Below are 27238 nucleotides of genomic sequence, written 5' to 3' on the forward strand. Positions count from 1 at the left end.
CTACAGCACCCTGTGAGGCCTGCTCCACACAATCACCATCCCTCCATTTCCCTGATGAGGAGACAGAGGCCCAAACACGGGCAGTGTGTTGCTCAGGAGCCCACAGAGGAGAGGCCGCTTGCCCCTCTCAGCCAGAGGCCCTGTTCCAACATCCTCGCCTAAACCCCAGCCCCACCACTGACAAGAGTCCTGTCCCCTGAGCTCTCAAAGCTTGGTCCTGGGCTGAGTCATGGATGGAGAGGAAGGGGTGTCTTGGGAGTCTGGTTGAGTGCCTCCTGCCTGGCCCAGTCATGTGGAGTGTCTGGCTCCCAGGCTGGGCCAGAGAACATGCCAAAGCCTTCTCCTCCCCAAGGAACCCCTCAGGACATTCCCCTGCACTGAATTTTTTTTTTTTTGTGAGGAGATCAGCCTTGTGCTAACATCTGCCAATCCTCCTCTTTTTTTGCTGAGGAAGACTGACCCTGGGCTAACATCCATGCCCATCTTCCTCCACTTTATATGGGACGTTGCCACATCATAGGTCGACAAGCGGTGCGTGGGTGCGCACCCGGGATCCGAACCGGGAAACCCTGAGCTGCCGCAGCGGAGTGCGCGCACTTAACCGCTTGAGCCACAGGGACGGCCCCTGAACTCTTTCTTTATCCACTCAGGAACTGGACCCCCAAGGTGCCACCTCTGATCAACAGAGAAGGGGATGACAGGACATTTTGATTCCCCGTTTACATGAAGCTCCTAAGGTCCTTTCAGCAGGATCCACTAAGAATCCATCAGTTGCCTAGACGCTTCTCATAAGCCACCGGGGGCATATGTCATTGCCAACCAGGCACTCAGGTTAGACTCCTGTGGTTGACTCAAGTGAAGTGACTGCTCTAGGGGTCCAGTGGGGAGTCCCAGAATGCACACACATCTCTCACCTGAAAATGAGCAGCCTGTTTTTCCACCTGGGCCATCGGAATCCTCTGCCACGCACATCCCTGGGGCAGGCAGGGTGCAGCCCCTTGGAGATGTGGTGAAGATAGAAGGAGCAGCAGGGTCCTGGCTTCCTGAGGATAGGTTTAGGCTGAGGGCTAAACCCACCCCAACCACCCAACAACCTGGAAGAAGCTACATCCAGCAGGATGGACATACATGGAAGCCAGAGACCTGTTGATGGCGCCAGCTCGGCAACTCCTCCTGGAACAGGCCAGCCAACACCATTGTGTCCCATGACCAGGGCCTCCCGCCCACAAATGGCACCCCACCTGCCCATGGGCAGAACAGATCCCTCTGCTTGTTAATCTGGATGAGATAGACGGGAATGTTTCAGAGAAAGTTCAAGGGAGAAACTATCAAAACCACAGCCTGCCCAGTGTCCCTCCTCCGCACCCTTCCTCTCTTTCCAGACCCCCAGCCTCCACTCTACCTTGATCATCAGGTCTCTGCTCAAGGACTTGTCCTGACTATTGAGTTCCTTAAGATTTTCAGGGCTGTCTCTCAGGGGAGGGGAAAGAACGAGGGATAAATTTAGGAATAATGTGAGGGGTCTGAATGCAAATCCCTTTTCTTTGCAAACCCAAGAGATTCAAAAGGCCTGAAGGAATGTTCTCACTGGGCTCCTCTGAGCGCTAAGGTCTCATGGTACTGGGAGGGGGCTCTCCTGTTGGTCACTGGAGTCTCCACTCCCCAGCTCTACAGAGCAGCTCTGTTTTGACTGCTTTGAGTTTCAACTGGGCATAGAGTTCTGTTGCTATAAACACTTGAAAATCTCCAATTTGGCTCAACTTACTACCTGACACTCAAGGAAACCAAGTTCTGAAGCAGAACTGGTGCACTAAGGACCCCGGGAGGCTTAGAGACCCCCTGCCGAGGCCCAGGCCCTGTCCCCAGCATTTGCTGCCTCCCAGGAGTTCCCAGCTGACTGAGGGGCCAATGGCAGACATACAAGAGATCCCCCATCCACCCTGGTCCTCCTATGGAGAGAGGCCTACCCACCGGGAAACTTCCCCCGTGTGTTCTTCAGGTGGCTTGTGGAGGTTTTCTGCAGAGCAGAGATTACAGTGCAGGGCGAGGAGAAGTTCTTCAGGATCTTGCACTCCTGGGGAAGGGAAGAGAATGAGCTGTGAGGTGGGGCACTGTAGCCCAGCTTGCTCTAGCTTCAGTACCCTTCTATTTAAATCTCCCCTCCTGGATGAGACAGATGCTCAGGGAGTCGCAGAAGGGCACATTTAGGACCCAAAGAGTAACACTCACAGGGAGCAGGATTTTAGCTCAACCCAGGGAAGGAGCCAGGTAGGAAGTGAGCATCCTCTCACTGGGACCTGGAGTTAAAGTCAGCGGGCCCCTGGCAGGAAGGGCCTAGGGACTGTGCAGGGGCTTAGACCACATACTGCAATCCTGGGAGCTGATAAAGGTGGAGAGGCAGTTCCCAAGGCTTCAGAGAGGGGCTCCACTGGGCCTCCCACAGCACACCTGGGCCACCTGGATCCAGCGCTCCACCACCCTCACCCTGTCCTGGGCTGTCATGCTCGGGTCCCCGAGGCAGGGCGTGATGACGAAGCTGGCCACCCTTCTGACTTGGTCGACGGTGGCCTGGATGTTGGGTGTCTGGTGCTCATTGCCCGGCTTGTTCCTCTTGCCCCAGGTGGAGCCCAGGCAAGGAGAGGGCACCACCTTCTGGAAGAGCTCCTGGAGAACAGGGGGAGTGTCACCGAGCCCTGCCACACCCCAGGTCTGTGTCTACAGCCCCCAAAGTCCCACACAGGAGTCACAGTTTAGAGCTGGAGCTCAGAAAGCTCAGGATGTGGCCTGAGCCTTGTGAGAGTCCCTGGCTTTTCTTCTCTGTCCCCCGAGGACACCCAGCACAGGATGACCCAGGACCCAATACTGGCAGGGAAGGGAGAGGGGCATTTGAACCCAGCCTGTCCTGGCTAACTCCAAGCTCCAGATGGTGGCTCAACTTGGCTCATCCCAAGGGGGCATCTTCCAATACCCTGATCCCCCGTCTGGTCCCACTCCACATTCTGATGCAAATCCCCGCGTGGCAACTACACCCACAGGACTTGTCTGTCTCCCTTGTAGTGGAGTACACATCAGGCGTCTAATAAGTCCTGAGGCTGTTGAGCCTCCTGAGCAGACGGTTGGGCCACCAGGGTCCAGGCTGTACACAGTGAGCCCTTCCCTGCACAGATGGGCCAGGGCCCACCCAGCTTTCCATCTCTTTTACCTCATGGAGTTGGCACAGTCACTCTGTGTAGCAGATCCTCTTAATGTCCACCTCCACGGTCTGCAGGTGGACAGCAAAGTCTTGGGTGTTCAGAAAGTTGCCCAGGTCTTATGGTTGGTAAAGGGTGGAGCCTGGATTTGGGCCCAGATCATAGGAGTCTGGATCAGGTCTGGGGCAACGATAGCAGAGGGAAGGCCTGCCCCACACCACCCTGAAAGCCCAGCTGCTCACCGCATCCATCATGGTCAACTGCTCCACCACCAGCTTAGGAAGGAAGGCCGTGAGATTAAGCTTCTCACGCTCCTTAAGAGCCACAGGTGGAGATGGACTTCTCACTAGAAATGATGGTCCAGGTGACTCCAGCTAAGCAGCTCCCACTCCTGCTGGAGCCCATGTTGGCCCTTGCTCCACCTCCAACACTGCTGGTGGAGGGGACACTGGCTCCAGTGCTAGAGGGGGTGGTGTCAACAGAGCTGGAGCCAGCTCTACCTCCACCACTGCCCACTACTCTTCTTCTGCCGCTGGCTGGAGCTCTGCAGCTGACGCTGGAGTGGGATAAAAAGAAAGATTCACCCACATAGCTGACTTTCCATGTGTCCTTCTAAACACAGGAAAGACCCCACTCCCTTCTAGGAATACCCAGCCTGCAGTCCCCCTTACCATCTGGCTCTGCCTCAGTGGCCTCCAGAAGCTCACACCGGACAAGGGTAAGAGGGTCACGGCAGCTCATCTCCTAACCAGGCAAGGTGACATTCATGTACATCCCCTTTAGCTTAAAAAAGGGACAGCCCGAGTCTGGTCTCTCCCTAGTTCTAGTCCAACCCCGTCATCTCAAGCTCCTGAGTGTGGAGACCCTCTGCTCCTGCTCTCATCTCAGAGCAGCACTGGAAAGTGTGGATGGCCTCATGTACCTGCCCCTTGTCTAGTGAGTTTGTGGATTTGAAACCATTGGGCAGCTACTCGACAACCTCTTGAGTGGAGTTCTGCAAAGACTGCCTGGGAACTGGGCCAGAAGGAATCAGGGGCTGCCTGCACACTGCCACTGGGGCCAATCGCCAAGAGAATATCTGTTCCTCAGTTCAGGCACAGAGGGGCATCCCTGCAAAGAACTCTGGTCAGGGAGGGAAGGAGATGAATCCTCTAGTGCTCGGTAACAATATGAGTAGAGGAGCTCACATTCTCATGCTTCCAGGCATGGCCTGAGGTATGAACATGACCTAGGTGTTAGGTTTCCGACACCTAACAACCAGCTCCTGCTCAGGAATGACCCGCCCCTTATGTCCTGCCTTCTTCCCTCCTCACAGACACATGCACACACACACACACACACACACAAAGAGGGGCAAGGGGTGTGGGGCTGATCAGGTGGGATCACAGCTGTGCCCTGGCCTGCACTAGCCTCTCCTGGGCTGCCCCGTGTTACCTTTCACTGCCTCCTGCCAGATGCCCAGAGGCGTCAAGAATTAAGGCTGAGCCAACATCGCCAACTACCAAAAAGATTCTCTTTCTGGGATTTTTTGAGCCCAGATCCTCCAAAAGTTGGGAAACAACAACAAAACATCTTTGCCTGTTGACTGTCTCCAATCAAGTGAGCTGGATGGGGGGCTGTGGGTGCCTGGTTACCAGAGTTCTAAGATCTGTTGAGGTCTATGACCCCACGTCATCTCTTGAACTGTACACAATGAGCCCACATAGCCCTACCCACAGCTCCCTGGAAACCTAACTAGGGACCTAGCTTTGAGGAGACAGAGATGAATGCAGACCTCCTTTTCCTTACTATTTCTTCACCCTGGGATAGTCCCTGTGCCTCTCAGGTCCTCCAAAGTCTCTAACCCTGTACCATGGGAATCAGGCTAGAATCTACTTCCTAGGGACATCACCCGGTGTATATGAGATAATATGTATTACCCCTGTGGGCTGGTGTCACATGTACCTAAGGCACAAACTTAGAGATGGAAGAATAACAAGGAGGGGTGGGATGTAGTACAGAACACCACTCAAAACAGGCCTGGGCTCCAAGAATGTGATATTGGGACAGTCACTTCCAACTTGGCCTCATTTTCAGGTCAACACCATGAGGGGGTTGCAACTAATGGAAATTCAGATATTGCCATCCTGTGGCATAAAACCATTCAATTGTTTCCTGTTTTATGGAGAATGAGACCGAAGTGCCTCATCTTGGCCTATGAGGTGGGCAGCCTCCACAGTGGTACCCAGTAAGCCCCACCCATGTTATACACATCCCCGTGGAACCACAAAGTGGTTAGTAACTGGCTTCTGAACAGAATAAGAGCCAAAGTGATGGGATGTCTTTTCTAAACTTCAACTAAAAAGGTCTCTCACTTTCTCTTACTCCCTCTCTCATGTGCCATCTCTCTCTCACTCTGTCAAATCCCTGGAAGTGAGGAATCAAATACCAGTGTATTGGGGCTGCCCAATGTGGAGGCACATTGAGGAGAGAAGCAAGAGAGTGCCTAGGCCAACAGACAGAAAGGAACTCAGGCTCTCAATCCAAAATGAATCCTGAAGGCTGAGAGTGAACTTGTGGGCCAGTCCTCCCCTAGTCGAGCCTCAGTTGAAGCCACAGCCCCAGTCTGTTAAACTCACTGAGACAGAGGCACCCAGCTAAAACATGCCTGATTGCTGATCCACAAAAATTGTGAGATTGTCAACATTTGTTGTTTTGAAATGCAAGGTTAGGGGCAATGAAGTCAGAGAGGGAAAGGTAACGAACACATCCTACCAGGCCCTGGCCCTACCTTCCACCCTAGCTCCTGTTCTCTTCTCCCAGCCTCCCTCCAGTTGCATTGGCCACCTTTCTAACCTCCTGTGGCCAAACTCACTTCTGCCTGTGAGACTCAGGACCAGTGGTGCCATCTCCCTGACACACTGCTCCCAGACTTGTGCAAGGCTGACTCCCTCTTGTCGTTCTGGTCCCAGAAAATGTCACCCTAGAGAGTTCTTTCAGACCCTCCTACCCAGTGACGCTCAGCCCTCCCTCACAGCCCCCTGATGTGTTTCTCTACAGCACTTGCTCTTTTCTTTCTCATGTCTTTGCTTTTGTCCATTTCCCCTCTGGACTGTGATCTCCTGGCAGGCAGGAACCACTTGGTCATTTTCATCCTGCACTTCAGCCCACCAGGGCACCTGGCACAAGGTGAGTGCTCAGGGCACAGCTGCTGAATGAGTACATGGGTAGATCTTGCACCCCGCCCCCTGCTTTTGACCAACTTTCATTGTGGAGATGAACACTAGTAATAGGAGGTACAAGTTGTTTCTGAGGCAGGGGGACAGCCAGAAAGACCTCTGGTTGAATCTTCGCTGCACCAGGAGCTCAAGAAAAGTTCAGTGGACACCAAGTAAATTCCAGGATTACAGCAGAATGACTTGATATACATATATTATGTAATGGTTACCAAAATAAGTTTAGTTAACATCAATCACCAAACAGAAAAAAAAGATTGTTTCCTGATGATGAGACGTTTTAGGATCTACTCTCTTAGCAAGTTTCAAATATACCACACAGCAATGTTAACTTAGTGCTGTATATCAAGTATATCTCAATACAACTGAAAAAAAATAAAAGCAAAAACTCACTGGCCACCACTGACACAAGAGGCTGCCCGCCCCCTCATGGCCAGAACTAGCACTGCTGCCCAGGCAGGAACTCCAAACAGAAAGGAATCTTTCTTTAGGTGTCCTCAAGGCAGAGGCTCTCCAGGGTCCCAAGGGTAAAGCAGCAGGACCTGTCAGCTTCGAGGGAGTGGGAGGAATCTCGGGAGCCTACCGTGCCCCTCTCTTGCTGTTCCCCACCAGGTGTCCTCTTCACTCCTAAGGCATCCTAACTGCAGCCATGACAATGATTGCCCCTACTTCCAGATGAGGACCGCAAGGGTCCAACAAGGATTAGTCTTCTCCCTGGACTCTGGACTTGGTGTCCAGTGCTCTGCCATCTTCTTCCTTATCCTCAGTTCTCATCCACCCAAGCCCCCTAGCCTCCTCAGTTCTAAAGGATCTCCAGGGGCTGGAAATCATTTTCTCAGGGTTTCAGAGCACAGTAGGTCATCAACAGAGAACCTAGTCCAACAGACATGTTGTGAGTGCATGGAACACTTGGAGTCACTCGCTGGATGCACTCCACTTTATACAGGAGGACCCTCACTGAGATCTTCTCTCCTGTTCCCAATGCCTACACAAAGGGAGGATGGGCTCATCACAGTTCTGGGTGCCCACAGAGGTGGACTGCAGGACCCCAGTCCTGTGATCCCCAGGCTGGGCCAGGGATGGATCTGGAACAGGTAGACACCTAGGAACCTTAGGGATTCCTCTTCCCATCTCTGGGCCCCTGTGCACGAATCTAGGAGAACGGATGCTACTGCCCCGTGGGAGAGCTGCCTCCAACCTCTCTCCCTCCTGCCTCTTGTCACTTCCCCGGTGTCAGCTCTTTCTTGACTGCACCTCAGTGTTCTCCATATGAGAAGTCAAGTGTGAGGGAGTGTGCCTGTGCAGGTGTGATGATGAGGAGAGGAAAATGACCCCATATGGAGAGGGGTGGGCAGCAATCCTCTAGGATCTTAACGCCACTCATTGCCAAAGGAAACCTGAGGGAAGCGGTGGAGCCTTAGCCAAGTAAGCTGGAGCTCTCTCTAGTCTTCAGGACTCTGACGACCTCCTGTGGTCTGGGACAGTACCTGCCTCTTTCTAGGCCAGTTTCCCAACTGTACAGTGAGGGGTAAGATGTGCAACAGCACAAGCTTGTGCTCGGCCAGGACAAGTCATCAGGCCCCATAGATACATTAAGTATGTTTTAAGTGTATTGAAGACATTAATACTGCTGTGCAATCATCACCACGATCCATCTTCAGAACACTTCTCATCTTACAAAACTGAAACTCTATACCCATTCATGAATAATCCCCCATTCCCCCTCCTCCCACCCACTGGCAAACACCATTCTACTTTCTGTCTCTCTGAATCTGGTGATTTCAGGAAGCTCTAGAAGGGAAATCACACAAGGTTGTATTTTTGTGACTAGCTTATTTCATTTAGAGTAATATCTTGAAGGTTCATCCATGGTGTGCCGTATATTAGACTTTCCTTCCTTTTTCAAGGATGAATAATATGCCATTGTATGTATATAGCACATTTTGCTCATCCATACATCCCTGGACAGATACCATAGCAAGGCCCACAACCAAGCCCAAAATAAAATGGGGCCCCAGCCAGATTTTTCTCAACAGTACCCTGGAGACTACTTTTTTAAGCCATATCCCATATGATATTTACTAAGGATCTAATCTTGGGCCGAGAGTTGCTTTTCAGAAACTCCATTTCTCTTCCTTAAGCAAGTTTCAACTACTTTGAACCAATGTGACAACAAGACGGCTTGCAAGACTCAAACTGCAACTGCATAAGTGACTGGAGGATGAACTGGGGGACCAAGAACTCCCCTGCCAATCATGTTAAGACACCGTCTTTTGAACGTGGGATGTGTGACAGAACATGAAAATCTGTGCTTGCACAAAATGCCTAGGACTGTTCCCAAACTTACTGTACCCGCTCCTTTGCCCTTTTCAAGCCCTTTTCAACAGCCCATTGGGGAGAAAGATTTAACCTTCGTCTCTTTGCTGGCCAAGCTCGTAATGAAGCTTTTTCCCCTTCTACAAGAGCGGGTATCCTGTTTGGCTAATGGGTGCATTGGGCTGTGAGCCCTTCCTTGATTACAATACTTGGGTGGCTTCTATGTTTTAGCTATTATGAATAATGATGCCATGAACATGGGTGTTGAAATATGTCTTTGAGAACATGCTTTCAACTCCTTGGTGGGGTATACACCCAGAAAAGGAATTGCTGGGTCCTATATAATTATATTTTTAATTTTTTTTAAGAATTGTTATACTGATTTATACAGCAACAATATATTCCCACCACAGTACACAAGGGTTCCAACTTCTCCACATCTTGGCCAACAGTTGTTCTATTCTTTTTCTTCTTTTTTTTTTTTTTTTTTGATAGATGCCATCCTAATGAATGTGAAGTGGTCTCTCACTGTGTTTCTGATTTGCATGTCCCTAATGATTACTGATGATGAGCATCTTTTCATATGCTTATTGGTTATTTGCAGATCTTCTTTAAGCAAATGTCTACTTATATACATTGTTCAATTTTGATTTGAGTTGTTTGTTTTTTGTTGTTGAATTTAGGAGTTCTCTATCTATTCTGGATATTGAGCCTTTGTCAAATACATGGTTTGCAAATATGGTCGCCCATCCTATGGGTTGTGCTTTTACTCTGTTGATAATGACTTTTGAGGCACAAAACTTTTTAATATCCATGAAGTCCAGCATATGTATTTTCCTATTTTATTGGCTGCTCTTGGGTGTCAGAACCATGAAATCATTACCAAATCCTATCTTGTCAAGTTTTGCCTTATGTTTCCTTCTAAGGGTATTATAGTATTAGCTCTTACACTTAGGTATTTGATTCACTGGGAATCAAGTTATGTATACAGTGTTAGGTAAATGTCCAAGTTGATTCCTTTGCATGTAGATATCCACTATTTCCAGCACAACTTGTTGAAAAGACTTTTCCCCATTTAATAATCTTGGCACCCTTGTCAAACATCATTTGATCACATGGGTGAGGGTTAATTTCTGGGCTCTCAATTCTTTTTCCATTGCTCAATATGTCTGTCTTTATGCCATGACAATGCTGTTTTGATACTGTAGATTTATAGTAAGTTTTCAATCAGGAAGAATCAGTCCTCCAACTTAGTATCTCCTTTCAAGATTATTTTTGGTATCTGGGCTTATTTGAGATTCCATAAGAATCTTAGGATGGTTTTTTTTCTATTTCAGCACAAAACGCCCTTGGGATTTTGATAAGGACTGCACTGCATTTGTTGATCTCTTAGGATAATGTTGACACCGTCACAATAAGGAGTCTTCCAATCCACGGTGATCGGATGTCTTTCATTTCTAATAGTGCCGGATGGCTGTTCAGGTTGAGGGGGCGGCACTCCTCGAGGTAGTCGTGCAGAAACCCACAGTTCCTCCTCACTGAGACTTCACCATTTCCTTAGAACCCATCGACAGTCAACAGAGGGCAAAATGCATGTAAAATGCACGCAGGAAGTTTTCAAAGATTGGATGTGCATGGAGCACACATTTCTTCCACTCCTCTCCATTAGCAAGAACCATGGACTGAAGCAGCAGTCCCTAACACATGGAGACTGCAGACTCACTCAGCAGACCCCAACAAATGGGGACTGTGGACTAACTAAGGGCCAGGGACTCGGGTTCCTGGCAGAACCATCTGGCAGCTCAAGCTGAACCACTAAGCTTTTGCCTGGCACTGCTGACTAACCAAGTGCTAAGACTGATGCTCTCTTAGAGCATCCTGTCAGTCTAGACTGACCCACTGACCCTGGACTGGAAAGCCACTTAGATCAGGAGCTCAAGGCAAACAGAGTGGATCTCAGATCCAAGAAGAATTTACCCACAGCCCTCAGAAACAGCGAAAAAGATGGAGAACTCAAAGGTTTTGCGGGTACCAATGACTGTTTCTCATCCTCGAAGCCATCAGGCGTCTCCTTTGGATCCCACTGCTGCCACCAAACTGGTACAAAACAAAATAAAATTCAGTAAATTTTAAACATCTTATTGGCTTTATTCAACAGTTCATGAATCAGGCAGCATCCAGTCTAGCAGAGAGAAAGGATCTCCAAGGAGTTCTACAAAATGAAGGATTTTATAGGCAGAAGGGAGCAAGAACAAGGAAGTTACACTAGATAAAAAAGCGGGTTGGTTACTGCAAGGTTACTTTCCTTTAGAGGATGACAGGGCTCTATCAGGAAGATGACCTACCTGCTGCGCATGAGGTGATTCCTGATTGACTGGTTTAAGATTCTATTCCTGGGAGGGCCAAAAGTCTAATTAAGTCTCGACTTGTTTATGTGAGGCATAGCCTAAGAGGCTCCATTTGGGCCTGGTGTCTTGTTTTAAACACATGACTTCTGCTGGTCCCTGCTTTCCCCAGTTACACCCCAGCTGTCCCTTCACTGACCATTGTTGGTCACACACCCACTGCACCTGCCTCCAGTCCTTTCCCTTCAACATCGTAATCTCACACACAGCTCCTCCCGACACTATCATGACGTCTCCCACCACACGTCGCCTATACATTCCACACTGCCATCAAGATGCTTCACAAACACCACCACCATTTATGTCCAATGGGCTGAGAGGCCGGCCCGTGCACTGGGAATCAGGAGTCGCAGGGTCTGTCACTTGGCCTCCAATCACCTATTGTACCCCAGCTGAAGGGCTTACCCTGCGGAGACACTCAGTTGTACCCAACTCAATCGCACAACAACATCTTTGCCCCAGGCTTCCTTCAAAATGCTCCACCCACTTTCTGCCCCAACTGCTCCTTGAGGAGTCATTTTGGGGTAGCCTTCGAGGCCACCATGGTGATTTTGTGCTCAGGCCCAAACAGCTCTTGGCCCACAAACACTTTAACCATACCCCCTGAAATCATATAGCATAGGTAACTAGTGAATGGGTGCAAATTACTGGTTTTACTGCCAAAGGCTGTAATGAATATTTCACACCAGGAACATCCACTTTTGGGTTTTACTGTAGGCTGATATCACAAGGCTCTCACCCAGTGAGGTTCTCTCTTCCCCAGCCCTCTGAGCAGATTTCTCCAAGCTATATTCTGCAATACATCATTGTCTCTATCTCAGCCTGCTTCCCTCAGGTTGCAGGTCCCCTGAGATTCCTGCTCTGACAGGCTACCACCAACCCATAGAGACACTGTCAGTCCTATAGGACTGGGTGTTCAGTTCTACTAGGACTGACTGACTGGACTGGACACAGGTGCGGTGGCCCTACCCACGCAAAATCAGGTAACTGAGGCAACCAAGAAGTATCGAAAACCTTAACCCAACATCGACAACAACTCCATAAGACCCTATCCTAGCCCTTGTGGAACAGTCTCATGAGTCTCTTGCCTAAATGGTTTTAGAGAATGGCCTGGCCCTAGACTGTCTATACCAACCAACGAAGGAGGGGTTTTTGCCTTTCTTAGAACCACTTGCTGAATGTACATCAACACACAAGTTCAAACCTACCTCCACCAGATGGCCCAAGAGGTTAAAATATTGCGTAATGTTACTTAAATCTTTTAAAAGATACCCAAGGCCCCCGAGATCACTGACCTATTTTCGTGGTTGGTCTTTCCAAGTTGGGGACAATGGAAACAGACTGGATTTTAGACTGTTGCTTGTACAATTATAGGATCTGTTACTATAGCCATCATCGGATATTTACTCTCTTGGCTACAATGTGCCCTATCCCTAATAACTCTATTAATTACCCTTATTAACTATCCCAACCAACTTTAAATTAACTAAATTAAAATTAATCAATACCCTGATTAATTTAAAAAATTCAAAATTTTTATGGAGAAGCTACTTAACACAGAATACACTGTTGTAAGCATTTGAAGTATACAGTTCAGTGCCATTTAGTACAATGATTATGTCGTGTGGTTATCACCACTAACTAATTCCAGAACATTTTCAACACCCCCGAACAAACCCATACAATGAGTATTTTCTCCTAACCCAAGCCCATGAAAACAACTCATTTGTTTTCTCCCCCTATTGATTTGCCTATTCTGGACAGTTCATTCAAATGGCATCATGCTATCTGTGGCTTTTGTGGACGACTTCAGTGAGCACACATGTTTCAAGGTTCATCCATGGCCGAGCATGTAGCAGTAGCTTATCCCTTTGTATGGCTCCATAATGTCCTATATTATGAATAGGGCACATTTGGTTTATGCAGTCATAACTGGATAGAAATTTGGGTTTGTTCCACTTTTGGACCACTGTGAATAATGTTGCTTTGAATATCATGGAAAAGTTTTTCTTTGAACATATGTTTCCAATGGTCTTTTGGACATACCAACCTTGTGACTCTCCTGGTCCATGGTAATTCTAGGTTTAAGATTATTAAAAATGGCAAACTGTTTTCTGCAGTGGATGCATCAAATTACTTTCCCACCAGTAATGTATGTGGGTTTCCCATTCTCCATATCTTTACTAACACTTGATACTTTCCATTATGTGGAGTATAGCCTTCATTTTGAGTGTGAAATAGTATCACACTATGCTTTGAATTTGCATTTTCCTAATGATTTATGATACTGAGCATCTATCTAGTGCTTATTGGCCATCTGTGTTTCACCTGGAGACATGTCCATTGCAGCTAGTTACCCATTTTCATTGGGTAACCAATGAAAATGGTTTCATTTCAAATTTCTTTGAATGAAGTTTCATTTCAAACTTCTTTGTTTTTTATAATTGAGTTCTAAGAGATCTACCCCAGGTAGATTCCATGGCTCCAGGCTCCCCGGGGGCTACTAGGAACTCAGGCCCATGACTCACCACACCACCTGCCAGTTCCAGCAGCCATAGACAGCTCTCATGGAACCAGGCTTCCGACAGGCTTCTACAGAACCAAGCCCCCAGCCCACCCAGGTGCTTGCTGACTCAGGAGGCCCCAGGCAGCTCCCATGGCACCAGGCACCGGCAGGTTCCCATGAACCCAGTCTTCCATCTTGACCCAGCGCCTGCTAGCTCCTGCAATCTCAGGTAGCTCCTGTGGCCCCAGGCTTCCAGGAATCCAGACTTCTGGCCTACCACAGCACAAACTGTCTCATGGCACAGGCTTCTGGCAGGCTCCCGTGAGCCAAGACTCTCAGATCATCCCAGCTCTGGCCAACTCTCATGGCCCTGGATGACTCCTGTGGTCACAGGCTCTCAATGAGGACCTGCCAAACCAGGGTCCAGTGGGGCTACTCATGAACTCAGGGTCCCAGATTTGCCCAGGGCCAGACACAATACCATGGACCCAAGCTTTCCACTCATCCCAGTACCAGGCTGCTCAAGGACTCCAGCAGCAAGCCTGCCCCTGGACACCACCAGATGGCCTACCCAGGACCCCTAGATGGGCTGAATGTGAAAGCTTTGGTTTACTAAAGCCAGTCTGTAATAAGTGGAAGAAATGCCTACTTCCCCAAATTTGCAGACACCAATGGAAGGTCACAAGGATCATGAATAATCAAAGATCCACGACACCACCAAAGAAAAAGAATAAAACTCCAATGACCGACCAAGAAATGGAGATATAGGAACTATGTGACAAAGACTTCAGAACAATGCTCTTTGAGAAATTCATAAAACTCTAAGGAAACACAGATAGACTACTAAATGAAATAAGGAAATAGTGCATGAACAAGTGAGAAGTTCAACATAGAAACAGAAATCATTAAGGAAAAACAAACAGAAATCCTAGAGTTGAAGAACACAATGACTGAACTGAAGAATTCAATAGAGACCTTCTAAATCAGATTCAACCATGTACAAGAAATAATTAGTGCACTAGAAGATGTGTCATCTGAAATCATCGAGTCAAAGGAGCAAAAAGAAAAAAAGGAACAGATAGGATTGGGGAAAGGCAGTGTGAATTATGGGATACCATGAAAAGAAATAGATAAGCATTATTAAAGTACCAGAGGAGAAGACAGGGAGAAAGAAAAAGAAAGTTGACTTAAAAAAGTAGCAGCTGACACTTTCCCAAATCTGGGGAGAGATGTAGACATCCAAGGTCCTGAAGCTGATCAGTCACCCTAAAATTTCAAAGTAAAACATTCTTCTCCAAGACATTGTAACAAAACTATCTAAACTCAAAAAAAGGATCAAACAACATGATCAAGTTCAACATGATGCAAATCAATGAATGTGATACACTGCATTGATAGAATGAAAGATAAAAATCCTAAAATAATCTCTCAATGCAGAAAAAGCAGTTTGACAAATTCAATGCCCCTTCCTGATAAAAACTCTCAAGAAAGGGTTACAGAAGGAACATACCTGAACATAATAAAAGGTTTACATGACAAACCCACAGCTAACATCATATTGAACAGTGAAAGGTTGAAAGCTTTCTTGCTAAGACAAAGAACAAGACAAGGGAGCCCAGTCTCAACACCACTCTTCAACATACTGCTGCAAGTCTTAACCAGAGACATTTGGCCAGAGAGAGAAATATAAAGCATCTAAATTGGAAATGAAGAAACAAAGTGGTCTCTGTTTGCAGATATGATTTTATGTAGAGAAATACTTAAAGACTCCTCCCCAAACTGTTAGGACTAATAAACAAATTCACTCAAGCTGCAGGAGACAAAATCAACATATAGAAATCTCTTGCCTTTCTCTACACTAACAATGAACTATTTAAAAATGATATAAAGGGCCGGCCCCGTGGCTTAGCGGTTAAGTGTGCGAGCTCCGCTGCTGGCGGCAGGGGTTCGGATCCCGGGCACGCACTGACGCACCGCTTCTCCGGCCATGCTGAGGCCGAGTCCCACATACAGCAACTAGAAGGACGTGGAGCTATGACATACAACTATCTACTGGGGCTTTGGGGCAAAAAATAAATAAATAAAAATTATAAAAAAAAATGATATAAAGAAAAAAATCCTATTTACAATGCCATCAAAAACAGTAAAATACTCATGAATAAATTTAACCAAGAAGGTGAAAGATCTAGAAACTAACAACTATAAGACACAGATGAAAGAAATCAAAGACACAAAGAAATGAAAAGATATCTTATGCTCATGGATCAGAAGAATTAGTATTGTTAAAATGTTCATGCTACTCAATGCCATCTCAAGATTCAATGCAATTCCTATTAAAATTCCCATGGCATTTTTCAGAGAAATAGAACAAATAATCCTAATATTCATGTGGATCCACAAAAGACCTCCAATAACCAAAGGAACCCCGAGAAAGAAAAAGCTGAAGGCATCACAATTTCTGATTTCAAACTTTATTACAAATCTATAGTAATAAAAACAGTATGATACAGGTATAAAATGAGACACCTAGACCAATAGAACAGAATCAAGGACCCAGAAATAAAACCACACACATACAGTTTGCTAACAGTTGACAAGTCAGCTAAGAAGACTCCATGGGGAATGGATAGTTTCTACAACAAATGCTGTTGGGAAAACTGAATAACCACATGCAGAAAACTGAAATTGGACCCCTATTTTACACCACTCTAAAAATGATCCCAAATTGAATTAAAGACAAATGTAAGACACCAAATATAAAACAACTAGAAGAAAATATAGAGAAAAAAGCCCCATGAAACTGGTCTTGACAACGAGTTTTTTGGATATAATATCAAAAGTGCAAGCAACAAATGCAAAACTTAACAAGTGGGATGACATCAATCTAAAAAGCTTCTGCATAGCAAATGAAACAATCGGCAAACTAAAGGGGTTAATATCCACAGTATATAAGAAACTCTTACAACTCAACAGCAAAGAAACCAACAAAACAATATGAAAATGGTCAAAGGACCTGAATAAATACTTTTCCAAAGAAGACATAAAAATGGTCAACAGGTACATGAAAAGATGCTCGTAATCACTCATAATCAGGGAAATGAAATCAAAACTACAATGAGATATCACCTCACACCTGCTAGAATGGTTATTCTCAAAGAGACAACAGAAAACAAGTATTGGCGAAGCTGTATAGAAGAGAGAACCCTGTGCACTGATGGTATGAATGTAAATTGCTACAGTCACTATGGAAAAAATATGGAATTTTTCCAAAAAAATAAAAATAGAAATATATATAAATGAGCAATTCCACTTCTGCTTGTATATCCAAAGGAAATGAAGTCACTATTCTGAAGAGATATCTGCATCCCCATGTTCATTTCAACATTATTCGCAGAGAACATGGACACAATCCAGGTGTCCATCAATGGATAAATAGATAAAGAAAATGTGAGATCTATGTATACATGTAATATATAATGGGATATTATTCAGCCATGCAGGAGAATGAAATCCTGCATTTTGAGATACCATGGATGGACCTTGAGGCATTGCGCTAAGTGATATAAGTCAGATGGAGAAAGACAAATACTATATATTCTCACTCATACGTGAAATCGAAAAAAACCCAACTCAAAGGAATAGAGACAAGAATGGGTTTCCCAGGGTCCCGGGGTTAGGGTAAATGGGGAGATGTGAGTCAAAGTGCACAAATTTCTACCTGTAAAATGAACAAGTTTTGGGGATCTAATGTACAGCATGGTGACCATAATTAACAATACTATATTCTTATAGACTTGAAAGTTGTTAAGAGAGTAGATCTTGAAAGTGATCACTAGAAAAACCAAGTTAATTATGTGAGGGAATGGAGGTGTTAACTCACGGTATTGTGGTAATCCTTTCACAAATCACCATCTTGAACACCTAAAACTTACATATGTTATATGTCACTAATATTTAAAGAAATTTAAAAAAAAAATCTCTCAACAAAGTAAAACCCAGGACCAGATGACTGCACTGGTGAATTCTACCAAACATTTAAAGAAGTATTAAAAACAAGACTTCTTACACTCTGTCAAATATTGAAAAAGAGGGAACACTTCCAAGCTCACTTTACGAGGCCAGCATTACCCTGATACCAACACTAGACAAGGACACTAAAAGAAAATAAAATTACAGACCATTATCCCTGATGAACATAGATGCAAAAATCCTCAACAAAATACTAGCAAATTAAAAATGAATTCGATAGCATATTAAAAGAATTATACACTACCACCAAGTGAAATTTATTCCTGGTATACAAGGGGAGTTCAATATACAAAAATCGATCAATGTAATAAGCCACATCCAGAAAATGAAGGGGAAAAAAATGACCAACTCAATTGATGCAGAAAAACCATTTGACAAAATTCAACGCCCTTTCATGATAAAACACTCACCAAACTAGGAATAGAAGGAAAGTGCCTCAACATAACATAAACCATATATGAAAAACACACAGCAAACATATTACTGAATGATGGAAGACTGAAAGCTTTTCCTCTAAGATCAGGAACAAGGCAAGGATGCCCACTTTCACCACTTCTATTCAACACAGTATTGAAAGTTCAAGCCAGAACCATGAGGCAATAAAAATAAATAAATAAATAAAAGGCATCTAAATTGGAAAGAAATAAGTAAAATGGTCTCTGTTTGAAGATGATATCATGTCGTATGTAGAAAATCCAAAAGACTCCACAAAAAAGCCATTTGATCTAACAAATGAATTCAGAAAAGTAGCAGGATACAAAGTCAACACACAAAAATCGGCAGCATTTCCATACACGAACCATGAGCTCTCTGGAAAGGAAATTACAAAAACAATTCATTTATAATAGTATCAGAAAGAATAACATGCTTAGGAATTAACTTAACCAAGGAGGTGAAAGACTTACACCATAAAAACTACAAAACATTTCAGAAAGAAATTAAAGAAGACATTCATAAATGGACACACATCCCATGTTCATGGATTGGAAGGCTTACTATTGTTAAAGTGTCAGTATTACCCAAAGCAGTCTACAGATTCAATGTATTCCCTATCCAAATCCTAATGATATTTTTTGCAGAAATAGAAAAACCCGTCCTAAAATTCACATGGAATCTCAAGGGACTCAGAATAGCCAACAACAATCTTGCAAAAGAAGAACAAAACTGGAGGACTCACACTTCCTGATTTCAAAACTTACTACAAAGCTACAGTAATCAATAGTATGGTATTGTCATAAAGACAAACATAGAGACCAATAGCATAGAATAGCGAGCCCAGAAACAAACCCTCACATATATGGTCAAGTGATTTTTGACAAGTGTGCCAAGACCATGGAATGGAGAAAGGTTTCTTTTCAACAAATGGTGCTGGGAAAACTGGATATCCCCTTGCAAAATCTTGAAGCTGGACCCCATCCAACACTAGATACAAAAATTAACTCAAAATGGATCAAGGACATAAATGTAAGACCTCAAACAAGAAAATTCTTAGAAGAAAACATGAGATTAAATCTTCATGACACCAGACTTGGCAATGATTTCTTGGATATGACACCAAAGGCACAGGTAACAAAAGAAAAACAATGGAAAAATTGGACTCCATGAAAATTTTATAAGTTGGTACATCAAAAGGCACCCACAGAGTGGGAGAAATTATTCGCAAATCATATTTCTGACAAGAGACTGGTATCCAGACTATACAGAGAAGTCCTAAATTAAACAACTAAAAAACAAGCCAATTAAAAAATGGGCATGGATTTGAAGACTCCTTTGCGAAAGAAGACTTAGAAATGGCATATAAGCACATGAAAAGATGCTCAACACCACTAATCATTAGGAAAATGCACATCAAAACCACAAAACCACCTCACACCCACTAAGTTGAGTGCTATCGAAAAGACAAAACAGCAAGTGTTGGCCAAGATGCGGTGAAATGGGAACCCTTGTACACTGTTGATAGGAACGTAAAATGGTGCAGCTGCTATGGAAAACAGTGTAGATGTTCCTCCAAAAAATTGAACATAGAATTATCATGTGATCCAGCAATTCCACTTCTGCATATACACCCAAAAGATTTGAAAGCAGAGCCTTGAAGAGATATTTGTACACCCATGTTCATAGCAGTATTATTTACAATAGCTAAAACGTGGAAGCAACCCAAGTGTTTATTGACACATGAGTGGATACACAAAATGTAGTATATCCATACAATGGAATATTATTCAGTCTTAAAAAGGAAGCAAATTCTCCAATACGCTATACATGGATTAACCTTGGAGACATTATGCTAACTGAAATAAGCCAGTCACAAAAAGACAAATACTGTATGAACTGAGAGTAGTCAAATCATAGAGAGAGTAAGCAGAATGGTGGCTGCCAAGGGCTGGGGAAGGGGAGAAGGGAGAGTTATTGTTTAATAGGTATAGAGTTTCAGATTTACAAGAGTTATGGGGATGAATAGTGGTGATGACTGTACAACTGTGGAAATGTATTTAATGCCATTGAAGTATACACTTAAAAATGGTTAAGATGAAACACTTTTTGTTATGTATATTTTGACTCAATATACAAAAAGGAAAAAAAAAGAAATGAGCTATCAAGTCACAAAAAGACATAGTGGACACTTAAATACATACTGCTAAGTGAAAGAAGCCAACCGGAAAAGGCTATATACACTGTTCCATAGTTTTCATATATTCCAATTACACGACATTCCAGAAAAGGCAAAACTATAGAAACAGTATAAAGATCAGTGTTGCCAGGAGTTGGGGGGCAAGGGACGAAGAGGTAAAGCACAGGGATTTTAGGGCAATCCAACTCTTCCATAGGATACTGTCGTGGTGGATACATGAGATTATGCATTTGTCAAAATCCAAGTACATGACAGCAAGGCAATGAACCTTAACGTAAACTACGGACTTGGTTATGAACGCTGTATGAGCCTCAGCTCCTCACTTGTAAGGAATGGACTGCACTAACACAGGTGGTCACGCAAGATGTTAACCGTAGGGGAAACTGTGGGGGAGGAGGGAGAAATGCTCTGCACTCTCTGCTGAATTTCTCTGTCCATCTAAAACTTTCCTAAAAAACAATCTATTAATTAAAAAATAATCAATGGAAGGTAGGGAGTGCGTAGAAATATGGACGAAACAGGAATATCAGTATATTAATAAATGTTGAAGCTGAGTAATAGAGACATGGGGGGCTATCACACTTTTCTATTTAATTTGTGTATGTTCAAGGTTTTCCACAATAAAACATTTTTAAAGCTCCAGATTAAATCTAGATTATATGTACAAGGAATCAAAGAATGTGAAGAAAACAGATATTTTTGAAGCAAGTACACTGAGGGAACATGCAATCACACTGGATAGAGAGTGAACGTCCTGGTTCTACCAGGAAGGTTCAGAGATCAGTGAGCAAGGCAGGTGACAGCACAGTCAGGGAAGTGACAGATAATGATCACAGAAAAATGTTTGCCCTCACTAATCACAGAAATGCCAACCATGGGCCCTGACAGAACTGCCCCAGGATTTACAATGTCATGACACCCAGAATTAGAGCGGGCTCAGGGACAGAGCACCACGTCCTGTGAGAATGCCAATCAGCATCGGCTTTCTGGAGGGCAAATCTCTCGAACCCTGGAACCTGCAGGCCACTCGCCCGGCTACTCCGTTGTGTGGAATCTGTCCAAAAACAAAGGGATTGGGTACAGATGATGGACTGAATAAACACATGTAGAGCCCCTTTGACATAGAATCCCTTAAAAATGACCCAAAGATTCCTTCATTGATCAACAAATTCATAATAGCCTTGGGAACAATCAAGAGAGCCGACATTTTGATGAAAACATCAAAGAGAGTCAACAGTTGGTGATCGGAGATCCCAGTGGGGAGCTCCATGTGAGCCATGAAGACCAAGCCACGGTGTCCTCTCTCCCTCTCCCTCATCCCCCTGCCGTTCACCTAACACCTTCTGCATCGCCCCTCCACTCCCAACCACTGCCCACCTCACGCTCCAGCAATACAGGAGCAGAGGCACAGGGCGCCCTTTCCACGAACACATCTGTCCTCTTGCTCTCTGCCCGTCGCCAGGCAGCGGAGCTCTCTTGACATTAGTACAGCCATGTTTGGCCGCTCCATTGACCTACAGCCACCAGCACAAAAAGAAATATAAAAGCTGCTTTCTGCATGGTGGGAACTGGCCCTTCTCCCATGGAGATAGTTGCAATGTGTAAAAAATTCAAGGCCCTTCGGGTGCCGCAGCCTGGGGCACACTGGCCATCTGAGCTAGGCTGGGAGGATAAGCAGGGTAAACAATGCACGTACACAACTACTGGGCTGGGACGATAGCCAGAGGGTGGGGCTCAGTGCATGTACGCCACTGATAACCATTTGTGCAGGGGAACATTGAATGCTTTCTCTGTAAACTCTGTAACTGCTTATATAAACTGCTGGAGACTGAGACCCGGTGAGAGTTCCACCTGTGGAAGGGACGCCTTGTCCAGGACGTGTGATTCCCGCCCAGCAGTGTCAATTGACAGGACTCTCCCAGCAGTGGGGCATGGATGTTGTGAGTAATTGATTTATTGTGAAGTAATTGATCTGATGTGTTCTCTTTTCAGTCAACCTGGTGTTTCTCTTTCTGGTTGACTTGTGTCATTTCACTTCAGTCGATCTGGTGTTTCCTTATCCGATAGATCTGATGTTTTTCCCTCTTATTATATGACCTATTCAAATGTGCTGCTATCTCAGCCGATGTGGATGTTTTCCCTTTCCAGTCGAGCTGGTGTTTTTTCCCCCTTATTATTTGACCTATTCAGATCTGTTTGCGGACTATCACCTTTACCATCCTCTCTATAATAAAATATACCTTCAGTCCATTTGTTTGGAGTGGAAAGTTTCTTTTACGTCTCCAATCGAATCCCCAAACCTCTCATAACAGGAGCCCAGCCCGGCACCTCCTCAGGGCCCAGCAGACTCCTCCTCCCCATCTGGTCCTACCTGCAGCACAGACACCTGCTAGCTAATCTCCGCCTTACAAACAAAACTCTCCCTTGGACCCATGCTCCCTTTTGGTTATTGTCCACTTTCCCAACTCCCCTTCATGGCTAAACCTCTTAAATAAAGTGCCTCATACCTACTGCCCTCCCATGGACCCCCTTCACTCAATCTAGACCCAGCTTCATTCCCACCCTCTCAAGGAGACTGAGGTCACCAGTGATCCCCTGTGGCCAAGTCCAGCCATCTTCTCTCCATTCTGATCAGAGCTGTATCCCACCCAGCTGAGCACCCCTCCTTTCTGCAATACCCTTTCCCCTCATGGTTCCTGCAACTTCATGCTCCACCATTTCAGGCCCCTTTCCTGGACCCTCTTCAGCTGCACCTCTGCAAACTGCCTGCTCCTAGGCTGGGCCCTGGTCCCTTCTACAGCTACAGTGTCTCCAGGAAACCTCATTCAATTCCACGGTTTTAAATATCTCTGACCTCATCCCAACTCTGCTGACACACTGATGCAACTTTAAGAGGTTAGGTGCTAGCTCCCCAGCATCAGCACCTAAGGACTATCTCAGACTCGATTCGTCTCAAAATTTCACTGTCATATGAGTTCCAAAATAGCATCAAATCTTTCCAAAGGAGGAAAAATTTTGATACAATAAACAGTTGTGAAGAAAGTAACCAATAAAAGGTATACTTACATCCAATCATGGTTGCTTGATGGGGAAAATAAGAACACAGAACTAAGATCAGATATTCTCAAGCTGGGGACCAGAAGGTGATGAGTTGGGAGTGTAGAACACAGGAACTGATCAACTCTAAGCATTTACAGAAAGAGAGGCAGAAATGGTTGTTCCTAAAAGCTGAAAGACACCCACTAAAAGAAGAGAAAAATCATGAGAAAACCTAACAAATTAAAAATTAAATTAAATGGTAGACTCACATTCCAATTTATCAATAATCACAATTGTAAATGGATCAAATTGCTCTATAAAAACATGAAGGCTCTCAAGTTGAGTTAAAATATTGTTAAAAAATAAAAGGATATAATATGGTTGAAAATAAGGAGATAAAGAAATAAGACTTTAAATGGGACAAACAGGGGTTTTCTGTGTTGATAACTGTCAGGGACACTTATGCACCTAACAATATGGTCTTGAAACATAAAGCAAAACTGGACAAACAAGAAGACACAGGCACCCCAAGGGAGGTGACTTCCCTTTCCACAGGGAAACCTACCTTACCTCTCTTAAAAAGCCACAGGTCAAGAGATACAGTAAGTTAGGAAACAGATCTGCTGACAAACACAAAAAAGCTAAATCTAGCCTCAGCCCCAGGGACAACGTAAGCATCTAGTGGAGAGCAAACATTCTCCTCAAACCACAATGAAACAGTCGCCACAATGAAATCTCTAAAGAGTCCAAAAAGCAGAAATCTATAAGTGACCATATTACTGGAACTTAAAGCAATAAAAGTAAAAAATAATCACAAAATATTGGCTCCCCTCCCCCAACCTATCCACTTGAAAATCTGTCCACACCCTTCTAAATCTCTCAGGTTAAAGAGGGAATCCAGACAGACAGGAGAGACTCTTTAGAAATGAACAGCAATGAGAGCAGCATGAGGCAAATCCATGGCGTGGGGACAAGGGGACAGAAGAAGGGACACAGCCTCCACTGCAGGTATCAGGGAATATCAACTCTACACGAAGAAGCTGAGCACTTCCCTCCAAAGCCAGAACAACACCACAATAAAACCAATGACAGCAGAATGAAGGGAGAATTCACCAGGCAGGAATAACAACATAGACCTGAACAATGGAGTCAAGGGCTGGCTGTCTGGAAAGACCTGTAACAGTGAGAAACCTTGGGCAGTCTGACCAAGAAGAACAGACAAAGGCACCAAGAGGAACAGACAAAGGCACCAAATTGTACCATCAGGTACGAGAAACTACAGAAACAGCTTTAACGTGATAGGAGAACATAGTGGATAACTCTGACCAGGACATCAGTGGTACTCAACTGGAGCTGTCCTTCCCCTAGGATGCATCTGGAAACACGCGGGATGGGTTTTGTTTCTTGTTTTGGGTTGTTCTACTGGTTGTTGCCCCTGGGGTCCCGGAGATCCTGAACATCCTGTCACATAGACCCGTTTCCCTCTTGAAGTGTTACTGACATCTGGGAAGACAAGCACTGATCCAGATTAAATGAACAATGTGGTAGGAAAATGTTTTCCATGGATGTATAACAGGCAAAAGTTGGTACCCTCAATATGTAAGGAATATCGAGAAACCAATGTTTACAACTACTAAACTGTAAGAGAGCAGGAAAATCAGAAACATAGCCAAGAAACACACCAAAAATATATCGAACCTATTAGCACAGGTGGAGAAATATATAGGTAAAGCACAGGAAACAGTGGAGGAGATTGCACACCAAATTTTACTTCCGACAAGGAATAAAAGTTGGGAGGTAGGTGAGAAATAGGAGTTTTTACCACTTCTTAGCTTATGTATTTCTCTAATGTTTTAATTTTTACAAAAGAGAATGTATTCTACTCAAAAAGATGTTTCAAATTTTAAAGAAATTATTAAAATGTTCAAAATGACTTCAGTTCAAGGATATTCATTAAAACATGTATGGAAAACACCTCGCCATGACTTTAAGAGTCTCCTATAACTTTTCCAATAGTTTACTACGTCGATTTTATTTCACATTTAGATTCAAATTCATTGGAATTTACATTTGTGTGAGGGATGCAACAGAAGCTGATTTTCTCCTGTTCAAGTGGAAAACCAACGATCCAGGTACCATTCATTGGGTAGGTCTGGCTTTCCCAGCTGACCTGCAATGCCTCCTTTCCCACCTGGTTAACTCTGACAACTACCGCTGCCTCTCGAGGGCCCTAGAGCAAACGGGGTGAGCTCTGCAACCTGGGCTCCCTGTCTGTGAGGGGCGGCTACCAGCAGAGCCTTCTCCCAAGACAGCAGCAGGCATGCTGCACACAGAAGTGCTCAGAGGCCTTCTGCTGTGGAGCAGGAAACTCCTCATGAGGAGCAGGCAGTGGGGGAGCCCCGAGCCCCAGGGCTGACCTCGGCTGGGGGCAGCAGGCTGCTAAGGCAGGGAGCCCCCTCCCTTCAGCTCGTCCAGCTCCTCCTGCAGAGTGCGCACCTGGCTGTCGGCAGCTGCCCCTCTTCAGCTCGCTGTCCTTCTCCACCTGCTCCCGCAGGCGGCACCTGTGCTCCTGTTCCCCCGGGAGCAGAAGCAGTAGGAGTGCAGCGAGTCGAGGAGTTCTTGGGCCCCAGTGCTGACAGGATGACCCCGCTGAGGGACCGGGGGCCGGTGTCGCTGTGTTCACCCTGCACATCTTCCACGGCTGGCTCCAGGGTGACATCTGTTGGAGGGTGTGGGGCTCTGGGAGGGTTTCTGAGGCATCATTGTGAATGATGAACTTGGGGGCTCTGGGCCAAGCTCTCATCAGGCCCAAGGCTGGTCCCACTGTAGGTGGGCTCCACATCTCTCTTCAGCCTCTTTCGGTCAACAGCCTCTCGAGGGACAGATGGCATCTCTTGAGTGTGTGCTGAGGAGAAACTGTAAGAAGGAAGCCAGCCAATAAATCTGCACGCCTCAGATCCTGAGGGATAAAGTCACCCACGGAAATGCCACTCTTATCCAGCAGGCCTTGGCTAGGAAGAGGGGGTCTCATCGGCAGCATCTACAGCAGACCTGTTTGCATCTCCCTGGCTGCCTCACACTGTGGAGGCCACACTGTCTCCTGGAGTTCCTTCCAGAGACTCTGTGCCCGCTCCTGACTGGTGGCTTCCTGGGTGGCACTGAGTGCAGGTTCACCCTGCAGAGGGGCTCGCATCAACTTGTGGGACCTTGGCTGGGCCCTCAGGTTTTCCCTCGAGGATGAGGATGAACCTGAAGCTCCTTTCCCGTCTGCTTTACTCGCATGTTCCTCTTGTCCCCGGTGGCTACCTTGGTGTCATTTCTCCTGGGGCAGCCACGGCCTTCAGCCCCTCCTTCTCAATCAGGTGGAAGATGGAGGGCAAGGCCATGGGCTTGAGCACATAGTACTGACTCTCCAGCCTGTCCCAGAGTTTTTTTTGGTGAAATGGTCACTACAGACGAAAGAGTACTTAGTAGGGTCCAGTCATCCCTGTTAACAGCTTTTAGCAACTGGACAAGACGTTTTTGAGTCCTTTATGTGGAGCCTGCAAGGATACATGAAAAAGTAATTAAAAAGAATTAAATGTCTCCCCCTAAAATAATCAATTATAAAAGCAAAACAAGTGTTTTTGGGAACACCCACACTTAGGAGTTTTGCCCATTTAAACTTTTAGTAGAGATTTAAGGAACACCTTCTGCTTGCAACTTATTACTGGAATAGAAAGATGAAAGACCCACTGTCTACCTTAAGGAGCTGACCATCTGTAGGGCAGAGAAGGAAAGAAAGTGAAGACCACCTCCCAGGCTGTGGTAAGTGCCCTGTAGGAACAAAGATGCTCGGGCAGAGAGCACAGGATGGCACCAAGACAACAGGAAAGGCTTCAGGAAGCCTCAGAAATAGTTCCTAG

General features: G+C 45.3%; 2 protein-coding genes across 3 annotated transcripts in view; both read right to left on the reverse strand.

The window, feature by feature from the left end:
- Positions 1-2056: 2056 nt before the first annotated feature.
- The window catches only part of LOC131420733 (ral guanine nucleotide dissociation stimulator-like), a 396596-nt gene continuing 371414 nt past the window's right edge, over positions 2057-27238 (reverse strand). Inside the window, exon 3 of the transcript XR_009223634.1 lies at positions 2057-2074. The gene's annotated coding sequence lies outside the window, so the exon portion shown is untranslated. The remainder of the gene's footprint in view (positions 2075-27238) is intronic.
- On the reverse strand, positions 2081-26592 carry LOC131420734 (ral guanine nucleotide dissociation stimulator-like). 2 transcript variants are annotated; one of them, XM_058566898.1, is made up of 3 exons: positions 3863-4096; positions 3434-3747; positions 2081-2664 (listed from the first exon to the last, which is right to left on the reverse strand). In XM_058566898.1, the coding sequence occupies exons 2-3, from the start codon at positions 3443-3445 to the stop codon at positions 2413-2415; spliced, it is 264 nt and encodes an 87-aa protein (XP_058422881.1). In that variant the 5' UTR covers positions 3446-3747; positions 3863-4096; the 3' UTR covers positions 2081-2412. The 2 variants fall into 2 exon arrangements, with proteins under 2 accessions (XP_058422881.1, XP_058422880.1); XM_058566897.1 differs by lacking the exons at positions 2081-2664; positions 3863-4096 and adding an exon at positions 25751-26592 and having other exon boundaries at positions 3340-3747.

The sequence above is a fragment of the Diceros bicornis genome, chromosome 24, assembly GCF_020826845.1.
Source record: "Diceros bicornis minor isolate mBicDic1 chromosome 24, mDicBic1.mat.cur, whole genome shotgun sequence".
In the NCBI taxonomy this organism is placed as follows: Eukaryota; Metazoa; Chordata; class Mammalia; order Perissodactyla; family Rhinocerotidae; genus Diceros; species Diceros bicornis.